The 15,256-nt window shown below is 45.1% G+C and overlaps 1 protein-coding gene across 5 annotated transcripts in view; it reads left to right on the forward strand.

The window, feature by feature from the left end:
• Positions 1–6,667, forward strand: part of LOC144931475 (A-type potassium channel modulatory protein KCNIP2-like) — a 123,301-nt gene extending 116,634 nt beyond the window's left edge. For 4 of the 5 annotated variants that reach the window (XM_078855325.1, XM_078855324.1, XM_078855326.1 and 1 more), the window contains exons 5-8: positions 210–317; positions 1,657–1,761; positions 2,019–2,081; positions 3,016–6,667. In XM_078855325.1, coding sequence (XP_078711451.1) covers positions 210–317; positions 1,657–1,761; positions 2,019–2,081; positions 3,016–3,069 — 330 coding nt within the window. In that variant the 3' untranslated portion in view covers positions 3,070–6,667. The remainder of the gene's footprint in view (positions 1–209; positions 318–1,656; positions 1,762–2,018; positions 2,082–3,015) is intronic. The other variant, XM_078855323.1, reaches the window with a different exon arrangement.
• Positions 6,668–15,256: the final 8,589 nt, after the last annotated feature.

Below are 15,256 nucleotides of genomic sequence, written 5' to 3' on the forward strand. Positions count from 1 at the left end.
TCGACTGAGCCTCAAATGAGTACACGGTGAGGTGTGTAAACATCACTACTAGGGAGAAAAAGGCAGCTGGGCGTGGTGCTGGCCACCCACTTACCTCGTGTGCCGTGCTGGCCTTCATAGGTGCTACTTGCTAACAGAACTTGGCCCAACAGGTCTATTCAAGGCTATGCGGGGGGATCTTTGTATCTTTGGTGCCCCGACGATTGCAGGACTTTGTGACCGGGCTGTCGATATTGCTGCGTGGCACACTGAACGACAAGCTCACCTGGGCGTTTAACCTGTACGACATCAACAAGGACGGCTACATCACCAAGGAGGTGATGTCCGTGCTCACGCACGAAACGAACTCTACAGTGCAAACCGCATGCCCTCCATTCTTCTTCCTCCACGCTACGTGTGGCAGAGATGAGCAACTGACATTTGTAAGAGCAACAGACGTTGAACGTTGATGTCTACGATGTGGAGCCATTCAGCGGTGCTTGGCTGTAAAGCCGGCGAATTGCTTTGGTGCCACATGTCAACGGTCTTGATGGGCGGCAGTTGGCTACGTGTGCCACTGCATGCCATACGACTTGTGCAGAGAAACAGCAGTTGTGTAGTCCAAGAATATCTACGGTTTTAAATATAAGGTAAAAATATGTTGATGTCAAGGCGCTTGTATTGAGATAAGGCAGGCATAGTTTCTGGCTTACATTTTTGGTTGTCATACGGCAATCATATGTTTTTTTATTACGTCCCATTTTATTGTGTTCTGAACAACTCAGTAAACATGGGACGTTTGGACGATTTTTGTCCAAATACATGCCAACAGTGGCCCAACGATGCAGATTGACTGAAAAAATAATAATATGAAATCTATTTTTTGGGACGCGCAGTGAATGCGAAGTTACATCATATATAAATATTTGAATCGCACCATGATTAAATTATACATTCATGCACGTTTTTACGCAGAAAAGCCTCACATAGCCTCAACCCTTTTTAAAGAGGATCCGGCATTTGGATATTTGGCCAATTCCAGGAACGAGTTTTTGGTGTATGGGAGGAAACGGCGTACCTAAATAACACGAGGGGGTAACAATACAAAAAATTCAACGCAGAGATTCAATAATCCAGCGCTGTATTGACATCACCTCGCCACTTTAAAGAATACTAAACTAAAACTAGTTTTTTTTTTATTTTACCAGGTAAGGCCCACTGAGATACATAGCTCTTTTTTCACAAGCGACCTGGCCACAAATGATAGCTCAACGAAGTGGCTTTTCAACACGTGGAAATTGATGGCAGCCAAATATTACAAACGCATATTTATAAATGTGGAGGGGAAATTTTGAGGACCCGGAAAAAAAATCCACGTGATCAGGGGGAGAGAGAGAGAACATGCAAACTCCAAATGTTCATGGTCTGTAAAAGAAGCAAAAAATAGTACCGTTTACAACTTTGCAGGTCACGATGACAGTTGCATTACCTACTCTACATGGGTGTGATTAGGCCAGCTGTTTTGTATGCCTCCCACGCCTTCAGACACAGCGCCGCTGAGACGCGTCAAACGTGTTACCTAGCACGTGCAATATCGAAGCCGCGCATTCATAGTGTAAAGTGTGCGCTTGTCCTGCCGCGCGATTTACAATCAGCACACTTGTCCTTTTGCTGCAGGAAATGAACGACATCATAAAATCCATCTACGACATGATGGGCAGAGGCACGTACTCCACGGTGCCAATGAGCGCTCCCGAGGAGCACGTTGACAAATTCTTCCAGGTAACGACGCCGTTAACGCCGTCTCCTCTCTCACTCTCTGCCACCGTCTGTTCCAAACTCCTTCATTAAAAGTCTGCCCGAAAACAAAAATCAAAGCCGTTGTTAGTTTCGCGTAAACGCAACGGCAGCTCTTCGCAGAATGTTCCATTTCTGGTACGAAACTCACGATTGTTTTGATGGGAAATGTTGAAGATCTTCGTTATTTGCCTTGAAAACGAATGTGGTTTATGTGAAACGAACTTTTCTTTCCTTAACAGAAGATGGATCAAAACAAGGATGGGGTTGTGTCAATAGAAGAATTCATGCAGGCCTGCAAAAATGTGAGGCACAAATCCAAAAAGACATTATATACCGGTGTATATCATTGACATTTTAAAAGAAAAACAGTCATGCCCTCCCCCATCTTCACCAGCGTGAAGTATGGTAGCTAAAAAAAACATTGACCCACATGGTATGTGGAGGCCTTCATCCGTTGGTCCATTTGTGGATTTAAGAAAGGCTGGAGTTCATGTATTATTTACTTATAATGTAATGAGTGCACGCCTGCACATTTTAAATATTGCATCACATTCGCAAAACGTTTGGCCGCTACCTCTCAGAGGGTGGAGCAAAACTCATTTAATATCACTCATTGGAGCAGGGCAACAACAGTCAGAGGTGAGCACGTGGCTTAGGAGTTAGAGTACGAAGCTGGCATTGCGCGTTTCAATCACGGGATCAGCTGACTATGAGTAACGGGGATCTCGAGTGAAGCATTAGCCCGGCCGCAGAGACCACACAAAACATCCCCAATTTGGTTCTTCACTTTGGGTGTTTTGACTGCCATGTGACAGGACGTGGGGATAGTGTGGCCCCTAGTGGATAAAATACATACTTTGACGTGAAGCAATTTCAGAATTAGTTCGACGAAGTCGTCTTTCCACAGGGCATTATAGAAGAAATGTGGTCGAGTACTGCTCTACATGATCACCATACGGATACTTTTTCTCATATTTCAACTTTACTTCAATTGGAATAAACGTATCGAAAAAACTACAAATATTTTTTAAGAACAGTCAACAGCAATTATTAAAAAGCGGTGCCCTTTAATACACACCGTGTTTGCTGGTTTCAGATGGCTTAGATTGGAACTTTAACTTCCCGTGAGAGTTCTGAGGCCCAAGTAAAAGCATCAAACGGTGGCCCAAAATGTGACACCCCCCCGAATTAATTCAACTTTGTGACCTCTGCTCTCCCATGCACTCTTGTGTTCAGGATGAAAACATCATGCGCTCAATGGCCGTCTTCCAGAACCTGCAGATTTCATGAGGCGTCGCCGGAGAAGTGAACGCCGTGGCTCCCCCGTGCAGCCTCACGGCGGCGGCGGCGGCGGCACATTCACACGTTTTTTATTTAAAACCTGAACAGGTTTCTTACGCTTTGCAAAAAAAAGGCAGGCGGGTGCGTGACACGTGCATGCATGCCGTGTTTTGCTAACGGACGGAAGAATTTGGTGGCGAGGGAAAGGAGGTGGGGGGGGCATTTTTCTGCAAGCGCGCGGATCGAGCCTTTCCTTGAGACGCCGCTTTTGGCGGAGGTGTTGGTCATCTGGGACCAAACCGTCTGGTCGTTGGGTCGGCCGTAAACGCAAAGAAAGGGAAGTGCGCTGGTTGAAATTTCGAATTAGCGGGCGGTTTGTATCGTGACGTTCACGCGTACGTAACATTGCCATTTTTAGCACTGGTACCCGCTTGCGCGATTTATCACACTCGCTCACATGTTCGCAAGGAAGTCACGTAGGTCCTGCCCAAGTGCGATCGGGGTCTATGCGTCAGTCGGAGGATGCTCGCGACACGCGGTCTGCCGACATTACGAGTCGTGCCCCCACAACCCCCCCCCGCCCCCAGCTGTCGCTATGCCTTATCCATGCCACACCGTGACATTATCTCTGTCAGTATGAAAACAAAACATTATATTTTGTGGCAGCAGCTGGGCTCCTGCCAAAAAAACGTCTCTTCATCGCGAGCTTTCGCCAGCCAACCAGCCGGGCGCACACGCACAGCCCCATCATTTGGATCGAGACGCTTTGAGCGAAGACGCTCAGTGACAAATGAGACCTTCACGAGAATGCGAGCAAAGCCACCTTGCCCCCTGCCCGTCTCGCGCCCGCGACGTCGTGTCGCGGCTGACGATGAGTTGGTGTGAGGTGGGTGGGTGGGTGGAGGGCTCTTTCTTTGGAGCCTATGTCGGTTGTGGAGAATAAGCGGCTGTGTTTGTGGAGTTTGGATATTTCTGAAACGAGTGGCATTTGTCTAAAAGCAGTCTGTTGGTAAAAAAAATGAGTAAATAAGTGAGCTTTTATTGGACTTGTGGGTAGTCTGCCAAAACACCATTTCTGTTTTATATTAGAAGTCTAAACTTGTTAACCACCTCTAAAACAAAAATATCACCGAGTATACATTCTGTACGTGCCAAAAACACTATACTGGATTATATTTGTGTTCTAGCCTCCATATACGGGATTATTTATCCCCTCAGAATGTCTAACATGTGTGTATGGAATTTGAATTAGGTTACCAAAAATTCAAAGCTAGAACATCGATATAATTGGCATGTAACAAACTGAAATTTATACTTTTTGAGAGAGAAAACAACTAAGAGACATGACATACATGTGCAAGAAAGTACTTCAATTAAATATAAACTGTGTTATTAACAGGTACAACGTGTACTAAGCAAAACACAGCACTGAACAACATTACAAGTTTAAAATACATTTACGACATCCTGAAAAGTAGATGATCCATTTGTAGACACCCTACTCATTTATAACTCCCTTTCTTCTCAACAGCTGAATGCATATTGTGAAAGCAACGGCTCCGTATCTTACCGAGAAGAGTTGTTAAAGTATTTCATAAGTTGATTATTGAGAATGGTTGGAGATGTTTCGAGGCTTTGAAAAAAAAAAAATATTCTCGAAACGTAGATGTACCAATTATCTCAGTTGGGTATCTAAAAATGGATCACCCTGTAAATTACTTGAGGGGCCTAAAATAAGCTTGAATATTTACTCGGCTGTTTTTTTTGTCTCAAGAAGGGTAATGCCGACGTTATGGCTTATCTTGGTTTGCTTACCCCTGGTAACTGACAAATGGCACGGATGAAGTAGGGTTAGCATCATATCAACACCATTCTTAGAGCAGTGTAAAGTAAAGTCCAGCAAACATTGCTTTTTATTCAAATAAAAATGTACAATTGTGAAATCAAACCAGAAATGCAGCTGAAAAAGTATCACCTTACTTGAGGTCACCACCAAAAACCCTGTCGCCCAATGCATACGCATTGCAGTGAAGTTAGATTTGACAGTGCTTTGTCAATACGCTGCTGGATGAAGGGCTGCTCACACCGTGTCTGTCATGGCAGTTGTTCAACCATACTTCACCACGCTGGTAAGTATAGGTTGATGAAGGTAGCAGAACCAAGACCTGTTCAGATATCACTCGGGCACTGATATTAGCCATGGCCACGAATGAAAGTAATGCTATCGGGTCCATCGTAGTGACAGCGAACCACGAGTTTAATTCCTAGCCACGGCGAACATTCGTGGCAAATGAGATCTGAAACGATTCTTTGCCACCTCTCTCCTTCAACTCAAGCAAACCGCCACGGTGAAATATGGTCCAACAATTCACAGCGTTGGGGGTGACCTTCATCCAACAGTAGATTCACAAAGTGTTGTAAGTTGTCGTACATGTATTAACGCACAGCGTAAGGCACATACAATTGCAGCATTGCTTAACGTGTTAGTATTAAGAACACACCGTAGAATACTCGGTGTACAATTACTAAGTCCGCGCAATCAGCTCGTGGAGCAATGATCAGTTAGCAGTCACAGGCCGTAGAGGTCCACATTCACTCAGCACATTTACATGAAGCCGAGTAGCGTTAGACTTACACCAATATATATAACGTAGACCTGCAATTACGACGGCCGTCGTGTAGCTTTATTTCTTTTTTAATAGATTCAGATGGTATTTTAAACTTTAAGATGTGAAATGTTGATTTGTAGATGAACACACGTGATAGACCGCACAATATTCCGAGTCTTACAGCCAATGCATCGCAATCTAATTTATAACAATCTACGTCTCGAGCTTCCTGGCTGGCTGCTGGCTGAGCTCCTCTCCACCCCAACAATAATTCGATTGTTAGTGGCTGTGGGTCGTTGCCACGGAAGATAGCTGGGTAACTGGCTACACGTGATTTCCGTCTAACAAATACACATTGAATTGCATTGGAATGCAATTCAATGAGTTAATGATGACGTCACCCTGCTGCTGCTCTATATAAGAACGGGAGACACAGCAGAGCCTCACCATTCTGGCGAATTGCCCGATGATGCTGGATGCAATTACCAGCGAAACGTCGTACTCAAATTGTAAATGTTGTGGTTTCACGCTTCAACACACCGGTGGGCTAAAGCAGTGAACTATTTGTTTTTTGTCAACGTGACACTTTTTTACTGATTGGCCGTGTCGGGTGGTGGAGGGTTACGACACATTTATAAATAACGCGATCTAAACCCAAAAACGTTGATTATGCATTGGAATGTCGAAAGTATAGAAGATATTTAATAGATAGCAACGCGGAACAGGTGGGAGTCATGAATACAAAATGTTGACACGGTTCCTTTAAAATTACTGTAACTTTTAAATTTGTAATTGTTTTACCGGGATATTCTGTCAATCCTAGAAACTATTTTTTTAAACCTCACAACACATATTATCTTGACATTTAACGGCGTAAAAAAAACATTATTTTCAGTGTTCCGAGTACAGGAGGATTATGGAAAGAGCATGACAATGATAGTCATCTCTTACTTTCGATTGCAGAGCAACGGGTTCCATATTCGTCAAAATAACAGGAACAGGGTTGAAAATGACAAAAATGTGCCCTAACAATAATGTACTGGCATTTCACCTTCACAGCTCCTGTGTGGTAGTTTTAGTAATTCTCATAATCAGTGGAACTTACTGTGCCATTGTTTGCAAGTCTCAACGTGGTGTGCAATGTTTAATTAATTTAAGAGTGAGACAATTGCTGGTTGGTCACATTGTGATATGGGCCTTTGAGTGGCTCTGGCTACTTTATTCTCACATTCCATATCTGCACAACAAAACATCAACGGAGTCTTTCCTTTCCAAAAGTATGCCAGCAACACGCTCCGGTGGCTACATGTTCTTTTTTTTATAAACCCACATAGCAGTAGACACGAACGTGACGCGAGTAAGGCAGAAGTGCTGTTCTACTTTGCTGTCGTTTTACGAATTGTCTGAATACATGCATACACTGGCTGTAATTTGCACTGTTCAAATGGTTATCATGATAGATATATTTGAAAACAAATAAACATAACAACTTGATTTTTTTTTTGGCGTGTGTTGTTTTGATTGCATCGTTATGAAAGGGGTTCCAGGAATGTACAAAAAATGAATCTATACAAGCAAGCGTATTATCTATGTTGAACTTCTTTCGCACCGTACGTAGCCAACCGTGCCATTGGAGGTGCGGGGAAGGACAACTCAACGTTAGGTGTTTGGAGCAAGTTGTACAAGTAGTCGACACACGCCTCTGAACCGAGCGCGAGCAGAGTTCAATTCCTGGCCACGGATAGTGAAATCTACGTCCCAATAGGCACTAGGCACTAACCAGCGAATTAAAGTATGGTCAAACAACCCCTATGAACCAGCATGGTACAGGCAAGCCTTCATCCAGCAGTGGACTGACTTAGCGGCTGACAAAAATCAATGACTGTCTGTACTGTATTTAAACGAGACGAGAGATACGACACATCATTCTCAATGGCAGAGTTGGAGAAATACAGTTAACGCATGAAATGTCTGTTTGTGCATGTATTTCATTTAGCACAATCACAACTATTGTTCTGGTATTCCCCCACACAGAGTTTCTTCATATTACTGTACGAAAAATATTACAAAAGCACACGGCTGATGTACAATGACAGCTAATTTTTGGTGTTTATGAGTTGTTGAGCCGAGGGAGTCATCCAAAAAGGGGAAACTTACGAAGCAACCGCGTCTAAAAACAGCAGCGCATTTGAAACCACGAGGTGGTTTTCCCCCGTTTTGTCTCCCAAGGGCAGTGATGGACACAGAACTGCTTAAACGTCTTTAGGGTATCACAAGCCAGGTCCTGTATTTTTCACAACTACCGTCAGCTGGCTATTATTATTATTATCGCCAGCTTGGCTTAAAGATGACATATCAAGCATCACAGCCAACGGCCAGCATCCAGGGCGCAACGAACAACGCAGGCAAGTGCAACTTTAATACAGTTCAGTGCCGTGATGTTGTGTTTTGTTGTTTATATGCTGACGTAGGCGAAAGCCTACGTGTGTTAAAGGTCACGTTTGCCGTGGGGTTGTTTAATCCAATATCTATTTAAATCGTGCAATACACCTGGTTGAACAAGGGAAACGTGTATATGTTTTTACTGTGTTTTACTGCAGTTCCACAAGGTGAGGGCTTTACGATTGAGGCTAACACAATTTACGCGGGCATATTTTAATAATATGTTTTTATTCTTCTCTCGTTAACTCCCCTGTAGAACGTCCAATCGAGCAAATGCAATTTCAGATGCGTGACGAGGACGACAATCATGATGTCCATCACCATCATCATGATGAACATCGCCATCATCATGATGAACATCGCCATCATCATGATGATGACGTTCATCATCATGACGACATTCATCATCATGAAGACGAAGTTCATAATGATGATGATCATGATGATGATGACGTTCATCATCATGATGAAGTTCATAATGATGATGACATTCATCATCATGAAGACGAAATTCATAATGATGATGATCATGATGATGACGTTCATCATCATGAAGACGAAATTCACCATGATGATGATCATGATGATGACGTTCATCATCATGATGAAGTTCATAATGATGATGACATTCATCATCATGAAGACGAAATTCATAATGATGATGATCATGATGATGACGTTCATCATCATGAAGAAGTTCACCATGATGATGATCATGATGATGACGTTCATCATCATGAAGACGAAGTTCATCATGATGATGACGTTCATCATCATGAAGACGACGACGACGTTCATCATGCCCCCAACACACGCGAGGCTATCATTCGCCTTTTTGGTTGCACCAGCAGCAGCACCAGCACCACCACCAGCGCTGACGCAATCGCCCATTTCAACATCCTCGCCCACAACTACCCAAAGGAGGTCCTCGCCACCGTTTGGGAGACTTTGGAGATCCACCAGGACTGGAACGGCACACTGCACACTCTCGCCGAAGCGCAGCTCTGGCGTGCGATGCTGCACCCGTGCCCATCGCACATCGCTCCAGCAGACACGGCCACCACCGGCGGCAGCGGTACGATCCTGCCGGTGTTCGAGGCCACCTGCCGGGCCCTCTACCGAGAGTGGCCGGACAAGCTGACGCCCTTCGTACGCCTCGCCCATCTCCAGAGAGCCTCAATCACGACCGGCGGAGCTCCCGGGTGCTCCGCCACGGACGCGCCTTTGTACAAGCGGGCGACCTCGGTCCTGCCCCGGGCAGAGGAGGCCATCGGGGCCGCCAGGGCCCACGTGGACCTACTACTGTCGAGCTGGCGACCCCGAGCGGTGCTCAGAGCCCTGCAGCTGCTGCTCCGGCTGCGCGAGGCCGAGACGGCCGTGACCGAGGCGACCGTTCGCTCGAAGGGGAACCCTCTGCTGAGACGGGAGGCAGTCCGATTGCTCCTGGCCGAGGTGGGGCGCACCCGCCTGCTGGACTCGCAGCTCCGCAGAGTCTTCGAGCTGTGCCCGAGCAGAGTAAGCGCCGAGGAGGCGCTCCTGGAGATCGTCAGGGGCGCCGCAGAGGCCGGCGACGCGGCTCACGCGAAGCCGTTTTTGTTCGACGCGCCGAGCCTCACCCTGGGGATGTTGAAGCCGCTGCTCGTTCGCCTTCTCAGCGACGACGTGGACGATGAGAATGATGAGAAGAAAGAGGATGATGATGATGATGGTGGTGGTGGTGATGGTGGTGGCGGCGATGATGCCTCCTTCGTCGAGGGGAAATAAACGGAACGCCGAGTTTGTGTCCTGATTTGGAGTGGTGTCAGTGCCGGATTATTCCAGGAGCAAAAGTAGCTACATATGCTTCGGGCCCCGCACTTTCAAAGGCCCCGCGCTAAATGCTTTCAAGCTATCAATTCCGGTTCAGTGATTCTGCACTTGCTCTCTTACTATAGTACTATACTGCCTTAAACTTTTATAAACGACTTGGTGTTTAGGGTTAGCGATTTGTCGTATTATCTGGCTGTATAGCAAATGAAAAAATACAATTACTTTACTATTCAAGTAAAAAATGTGTTTAATATTCATGGGTTTTTTTTTTTAGGGCCCTTTATAACATATGCTAGAGGCCCCGCACTAGCTTAGTCCGTCACTGAGTGGTGTTCGTGCAGTGTTGAACTTGTGTAGCGGGGGCAGGAAGGCAGACGCAGTTGTGTGCACTAATTACGACGTTCTTAGTGGTGGCTCAAACGTATTCACGCGATTTGAGGAATGCAGGGTTCGCTATTATAATGCAGAGGGGATTTATTATGGATGGGCGTACCTTGTGGTAGTGCCTTACGCCGATAACCCCTACTCTAATCCAGCTTAGCAGCGTTGTGAAAGCCCTGGGCGTAGCCCTTAACGTCTGATGCGACTTGAATGATTGTTTTCCCCCGTCTTCCAATCCCAAACGATGCTCTCGATCTTACCAGTGCTTCACTGCATCAAGACAGTTCAGTGTAATCAGCAGTGTAATTTATTCTCAATAACATTGAAATACATTATTCGTACAATATGCATAGATATGTGTGTATCTGTTTATTACACGATACTTTTGAGATCAAATGTGTAACATTATGGAGTGTAGATCTCAAGAACAAATAACCCGTGAAGAGCTCAGACTTGCCTGCATTGTGATTGCACACGTGTGCATCTCAACAGCACAATATCTAAAGTCGGTAAATTGTGAATATATTTCAACTTTAACTGGGCATCTATTGCTAAAATCACCCCGTTGCTTGTCTCGATCCTCCCTCAATCTCCTATTACTGACATGCAATATATGACCACCACAGTAAATACAGTAGAACCTCGGAGATCGAACGCACCAGAACTCGAACAAATCGGTGTTCGAACGATATTTTCGAACATTTATTGCCCAGGAAACCGAACTAAATTCGGTGTTCGAACAAATCGGTGTTCGAATGGCCTTCTGGAACGAATTAAGTTCGATCTCCGGGGTACCACTGTACTCATAATTTATCCATTTGAAAATCCACTGCTGGATTACACCCTCCCCGTGCAATGTTGTTGTGGTAGTTCAATTGAACACGCCTCGTCAAGGTGGTCAACGTCAGTCGAGGAAGGTAAGAGGGGCTGGAATGGATCAGACACCACTTACCAATGATGTTTAGCCGTGGCTGGGAATTAAACTTAGGTTGGCGGGTTCAGAGCACATTGATATTACAGAGTAGTGGTTTTAAAATAATACGAGCAGCTCACACGTCTTTTAGACGCGACCCTCCTTCCCTCCAGCCAGCAAAACTTTTTTTTTCCAATACATTACGATTGCACGCTTTTTTTTTAAAGTATATCTGAAAAGCATGTGCCTGTTACAGTATACCTGAATTGTGCAACTGGACACATTCTGCAGCATTTGTGTAGAATTGTATTTAATTCCAAGTATGCCATACTGTATCCGGGTTAATATATGTTTACTCACCTTTACGCTGACATTCAAGAAATCAAGTTTTATTCACCGCATTCTATCACAGTACAATCACCTTTTTAAGTTTCAAACAATCATTCAGAGAAAAATGTTCCTTCAGACTAATCCCATATCACCATATTTTCGAGATTACCCGGTATAAAACATTACAATTCTTCTTCTGTAGTTCAGTTGTGTAACTCAACATAAATTGCGTAACCGTTGTGTGTGTGTGTTAAAAATGATAATAAAAATACAAATATTTGTACAATAAACATTGCTTAACCTCTGCAAATCACAAGCATCTTCTGTGTGTCCAAGCTCTGAACTGCATCGAGCACGTGACTGGGGATGTTGCTGTGTAATGGTCCCGCATCACAGCACTTGCCCCAAAACTCTGCTGAGGTTATAAGGGGGATCTTTGACTTTGTAATAAACATACGAGAGGTACGTAACCTACGGACCGCGACTTCATTTCATGCAGCCCATGGCCACTTGAGTGCCCTACATGGCCGCGCTAATCGGGTATTGGCGAGGAAATATTTTTTGACCGTGGCACCGTTTTACTTTTCGCTTGCTCAGTTCTCTTATGTCTCTCTTGTGTCAGTATTTGTAAGGACCTCTGGCGAGATGTAGAGATTAGCTAAGGTGCACGTTAGAGTTCTGCCAAAAGTTTTTTTTGTAAGTGCTATTTGGCAATCGGTTAAGGAAATAGTTTCGCCAAACTCTGCTTGTATAATTATATAATCAATGGTGCACATTGCGTTACATTTAGTGTTCCGCTAAACGTCGCATTGCGTTTTGTACAGTGCCACTTCCTGCAATTAAAAAGAGGAACTTTCGCGGTGCATTTCAGGCCGGCCAGCAGCAGTAGCAGCACACCTAACCAGGGCCAATGCAGTGTGTTTATTCACAAAGTGCATTCACATTGGGCTTCCTACATTCAAAATAATATATTAAAAGCAAGTCATAAGCTTGACTCGTTTTCACGAGCACCCATGTCACATTCGGTGTGCTGACAGTAAAACACATTAGTTGCGGTTATATTGCCATCAAAAGGAAAAATAATAATGAGTTGGGCTACCAAGCAAATGTAGAAATGGTTCTGAGTCCTCTCTCTCACAATGGTATTGCGTCATTTTTGATCGTGGTGGGTGTCATGGAAACTTCACCTCACAATGCTGTTCAATTTGTTACGCGTGCAGTGTTTGTCGAACAAGAGGCCGCCAGAAACCGCAGACAATCAGCCAGAACCCGTTCCAACTGCCAATCGGGGGCGAGGGTAGTGTACCTGCGATGTGTCATCCCACACCTGGTGAATTTTCAGGTAACTTTTGGCAAATGTGGACCGTGCAGTGGGCACAACGATGGCCTGCACTTGCGAACGACACCAGGGGCTCTCTACAACGTCCACTGTGAAGCAGACGGCATTTGTTTGGTCAATACACCCCGCAGTGTTAATCGGGGCGGCCGACAGAGTTTGAACCTTGGGACGGCTGAGAACGAGTGGCGAAGTCGCTACCGCTAGGCGGCCCAATTCCCCTTTTAGCCGACGGCTTTGCAAAAGGACAGGTATCGAACCGTGCAATTCGTTGCTTCGAATACACGAAACGCATGATTGCACGCAACACCAAATGGTAATTTCATTATCGCTGACATTAATCATGTACTGCATTTAAGCGTGCTCTGCAAATATTGATTAAAGGGAGAATATTCGGTATCTCAGTTCATAGACACCCCCCCCCCAAATCCTTTCCCCATTGTAGCCCACGTACAGTAGTACGAAGTGATTTAACCTACAAGGCATGGGACAGCCCTCGTCTAGCAGTAGATTGACAAAAGCGAGCTGAATATGAGCAATGGCTCTACGCCTGCCCCACTAGAAGTCTGTACGTGTGTGTGTGCGTGCGTGTGCGTGTGTGTGTCTGTGCGTGTGTGTGTCTGTGTGCGTGTGTGTGCGTGTGTATGTGTGTGCGTGTGTGTGCGTGTGTGTGCGTGTGTGTGCGTGTGTGTGTGTGTGTGCGTGCGTGTGTGTGTGTCTGTACGTGTGTGTGTGTGTGCGTGTGTGTGCGTGTGTGCGTGTGTGTGTGTGCGTGTGTGTGCGTGTGTGTGTGTGTGTGCGTGCGTGTGTGTGTGTCTGTACGTGTGTGTGTGTGCGTGTGTGTGTGTGTGTGTGCGTGTGTGTGTGTGTGTCTGTACGTGTGTGTACACGCGAACAGTTAGTGTGTCGATCTACTGCTTGGGCGAGAGCTTTCCCTAACACCGTGCCAGTTGTGGGGGGTTATCGACCATACTTCACATCTCTGGTCATTGCAGGTTTGTTAACGTGGGGTGGGGGGGGGTATACCGTAGATGTGGGAACAGAAAGAGCACAGTACAATGGATTCTGCTGCACTGCCCGCTGTTGTCCACAACATGAGCCCACATCATCTCTAACGCGCGCGCACATTTCACGATGCACAAGAGACCGCTCCCTGCAGCGCAAACACAGTTCCCGTGACTTTAGATGATGGCAGGCCACGCTGTGCCGCTTTCCCGACATGCCACGATGTTATTACTACGAGTGAGATATCACATGTTGCTGCTGACAAAGGTAAGTGATACATTTGCATGCATGTTCTGTTTACGTGACAAACCTTACTAAATGGCTTTGTCGGGTGGTGGCGGGCTTAACGGCACATTTATATTTACGCGATCTCACTCCAAAACCTGTATTGTGGATAGTATTTGTCGCGAAAGCCTACGTGTTACAAAGCTGGGCGTTAATGCCTTTTCCAAACATTGTAAAAAAATAAGGGGGCATTTATTGTCTCTCTATTACGAATGCTAAACCCAGCCGCAAAGAACGAACGTATCACAAACGCAGAAAAAAAATCCAACAGGACGGACGCAACGACAGGAAAACATTAACCTGAAGCAGGAATAATAAAGCACGAAGATTTGTCATGCTATGCCAGGGCTGTTTGAATAGTTTACTCAATTGCTATAGAGTAAAACGTCACATATCGGCCTTGACCAATTAACACCCAATGCATAAATTATGGTGTAAGGGTTATTTTCACGAGTTCACAAATATGAGCTTTTCACATTCACTGCCTACAGCTCAGTCTCCAGCAAGTCAGATATGCGACGTTGTACTGTAATTGTTCCTGTATTATACTATTCGTTTGCATTCAAAATAATAATAATGGTATTCTACTCGTGAACAACAAAGTGTGCCATCACTTTACGGACATTGTACAAGCTGAAAAGACTGCACAAGCTCCATTCATGGAAATCCACACGTGATGTCATACAATTTTATTACATTCAACATTATTTAATGATTGGTATCGGCATACGATCTTTCGTAATAAGTCAAGTAAAATTTGAATCTACTCAAAACGTGTGCTGAATCTTGTCTCCCCATTAGATCTTCGGTTCGTCCATGCGAGTTATCAGCTGCTTGAATCAAGAACAAACAGGAACCATCAGGAATTACATTTAACTGCGTGTGAAAATTACCACCTGACACAGCAATGCGCTCGAATAATCACATTGCCATCAAGATGGGCCCCCATTTACGCCACTCACCCTCACAGATCGTGGATTAGCAATCAGGGGCCAATCATCGACGCAGTTCAATTCAGGACTTCCACTCAACAGTAACAGTCCATTGATTATCCACGGAGACAATCATACAACGCTTGGGTAGCAC

The sequence above is a fragment of the Lampetra fluviatilis genome, chromosome 4, assembly GCF_964198595.1.
Source record: "Lampetra fluviatilis chromosome 4, kcLamFluv1.1, whole genome shotgun sequence".
Taxonomy (NCBI): Eukaryota; Metazoa; Chordata; class Hyperoartia; order Petromyzontiformes; family Petromyzontidae; genus Lampetra; species Lampetra fluviatilis.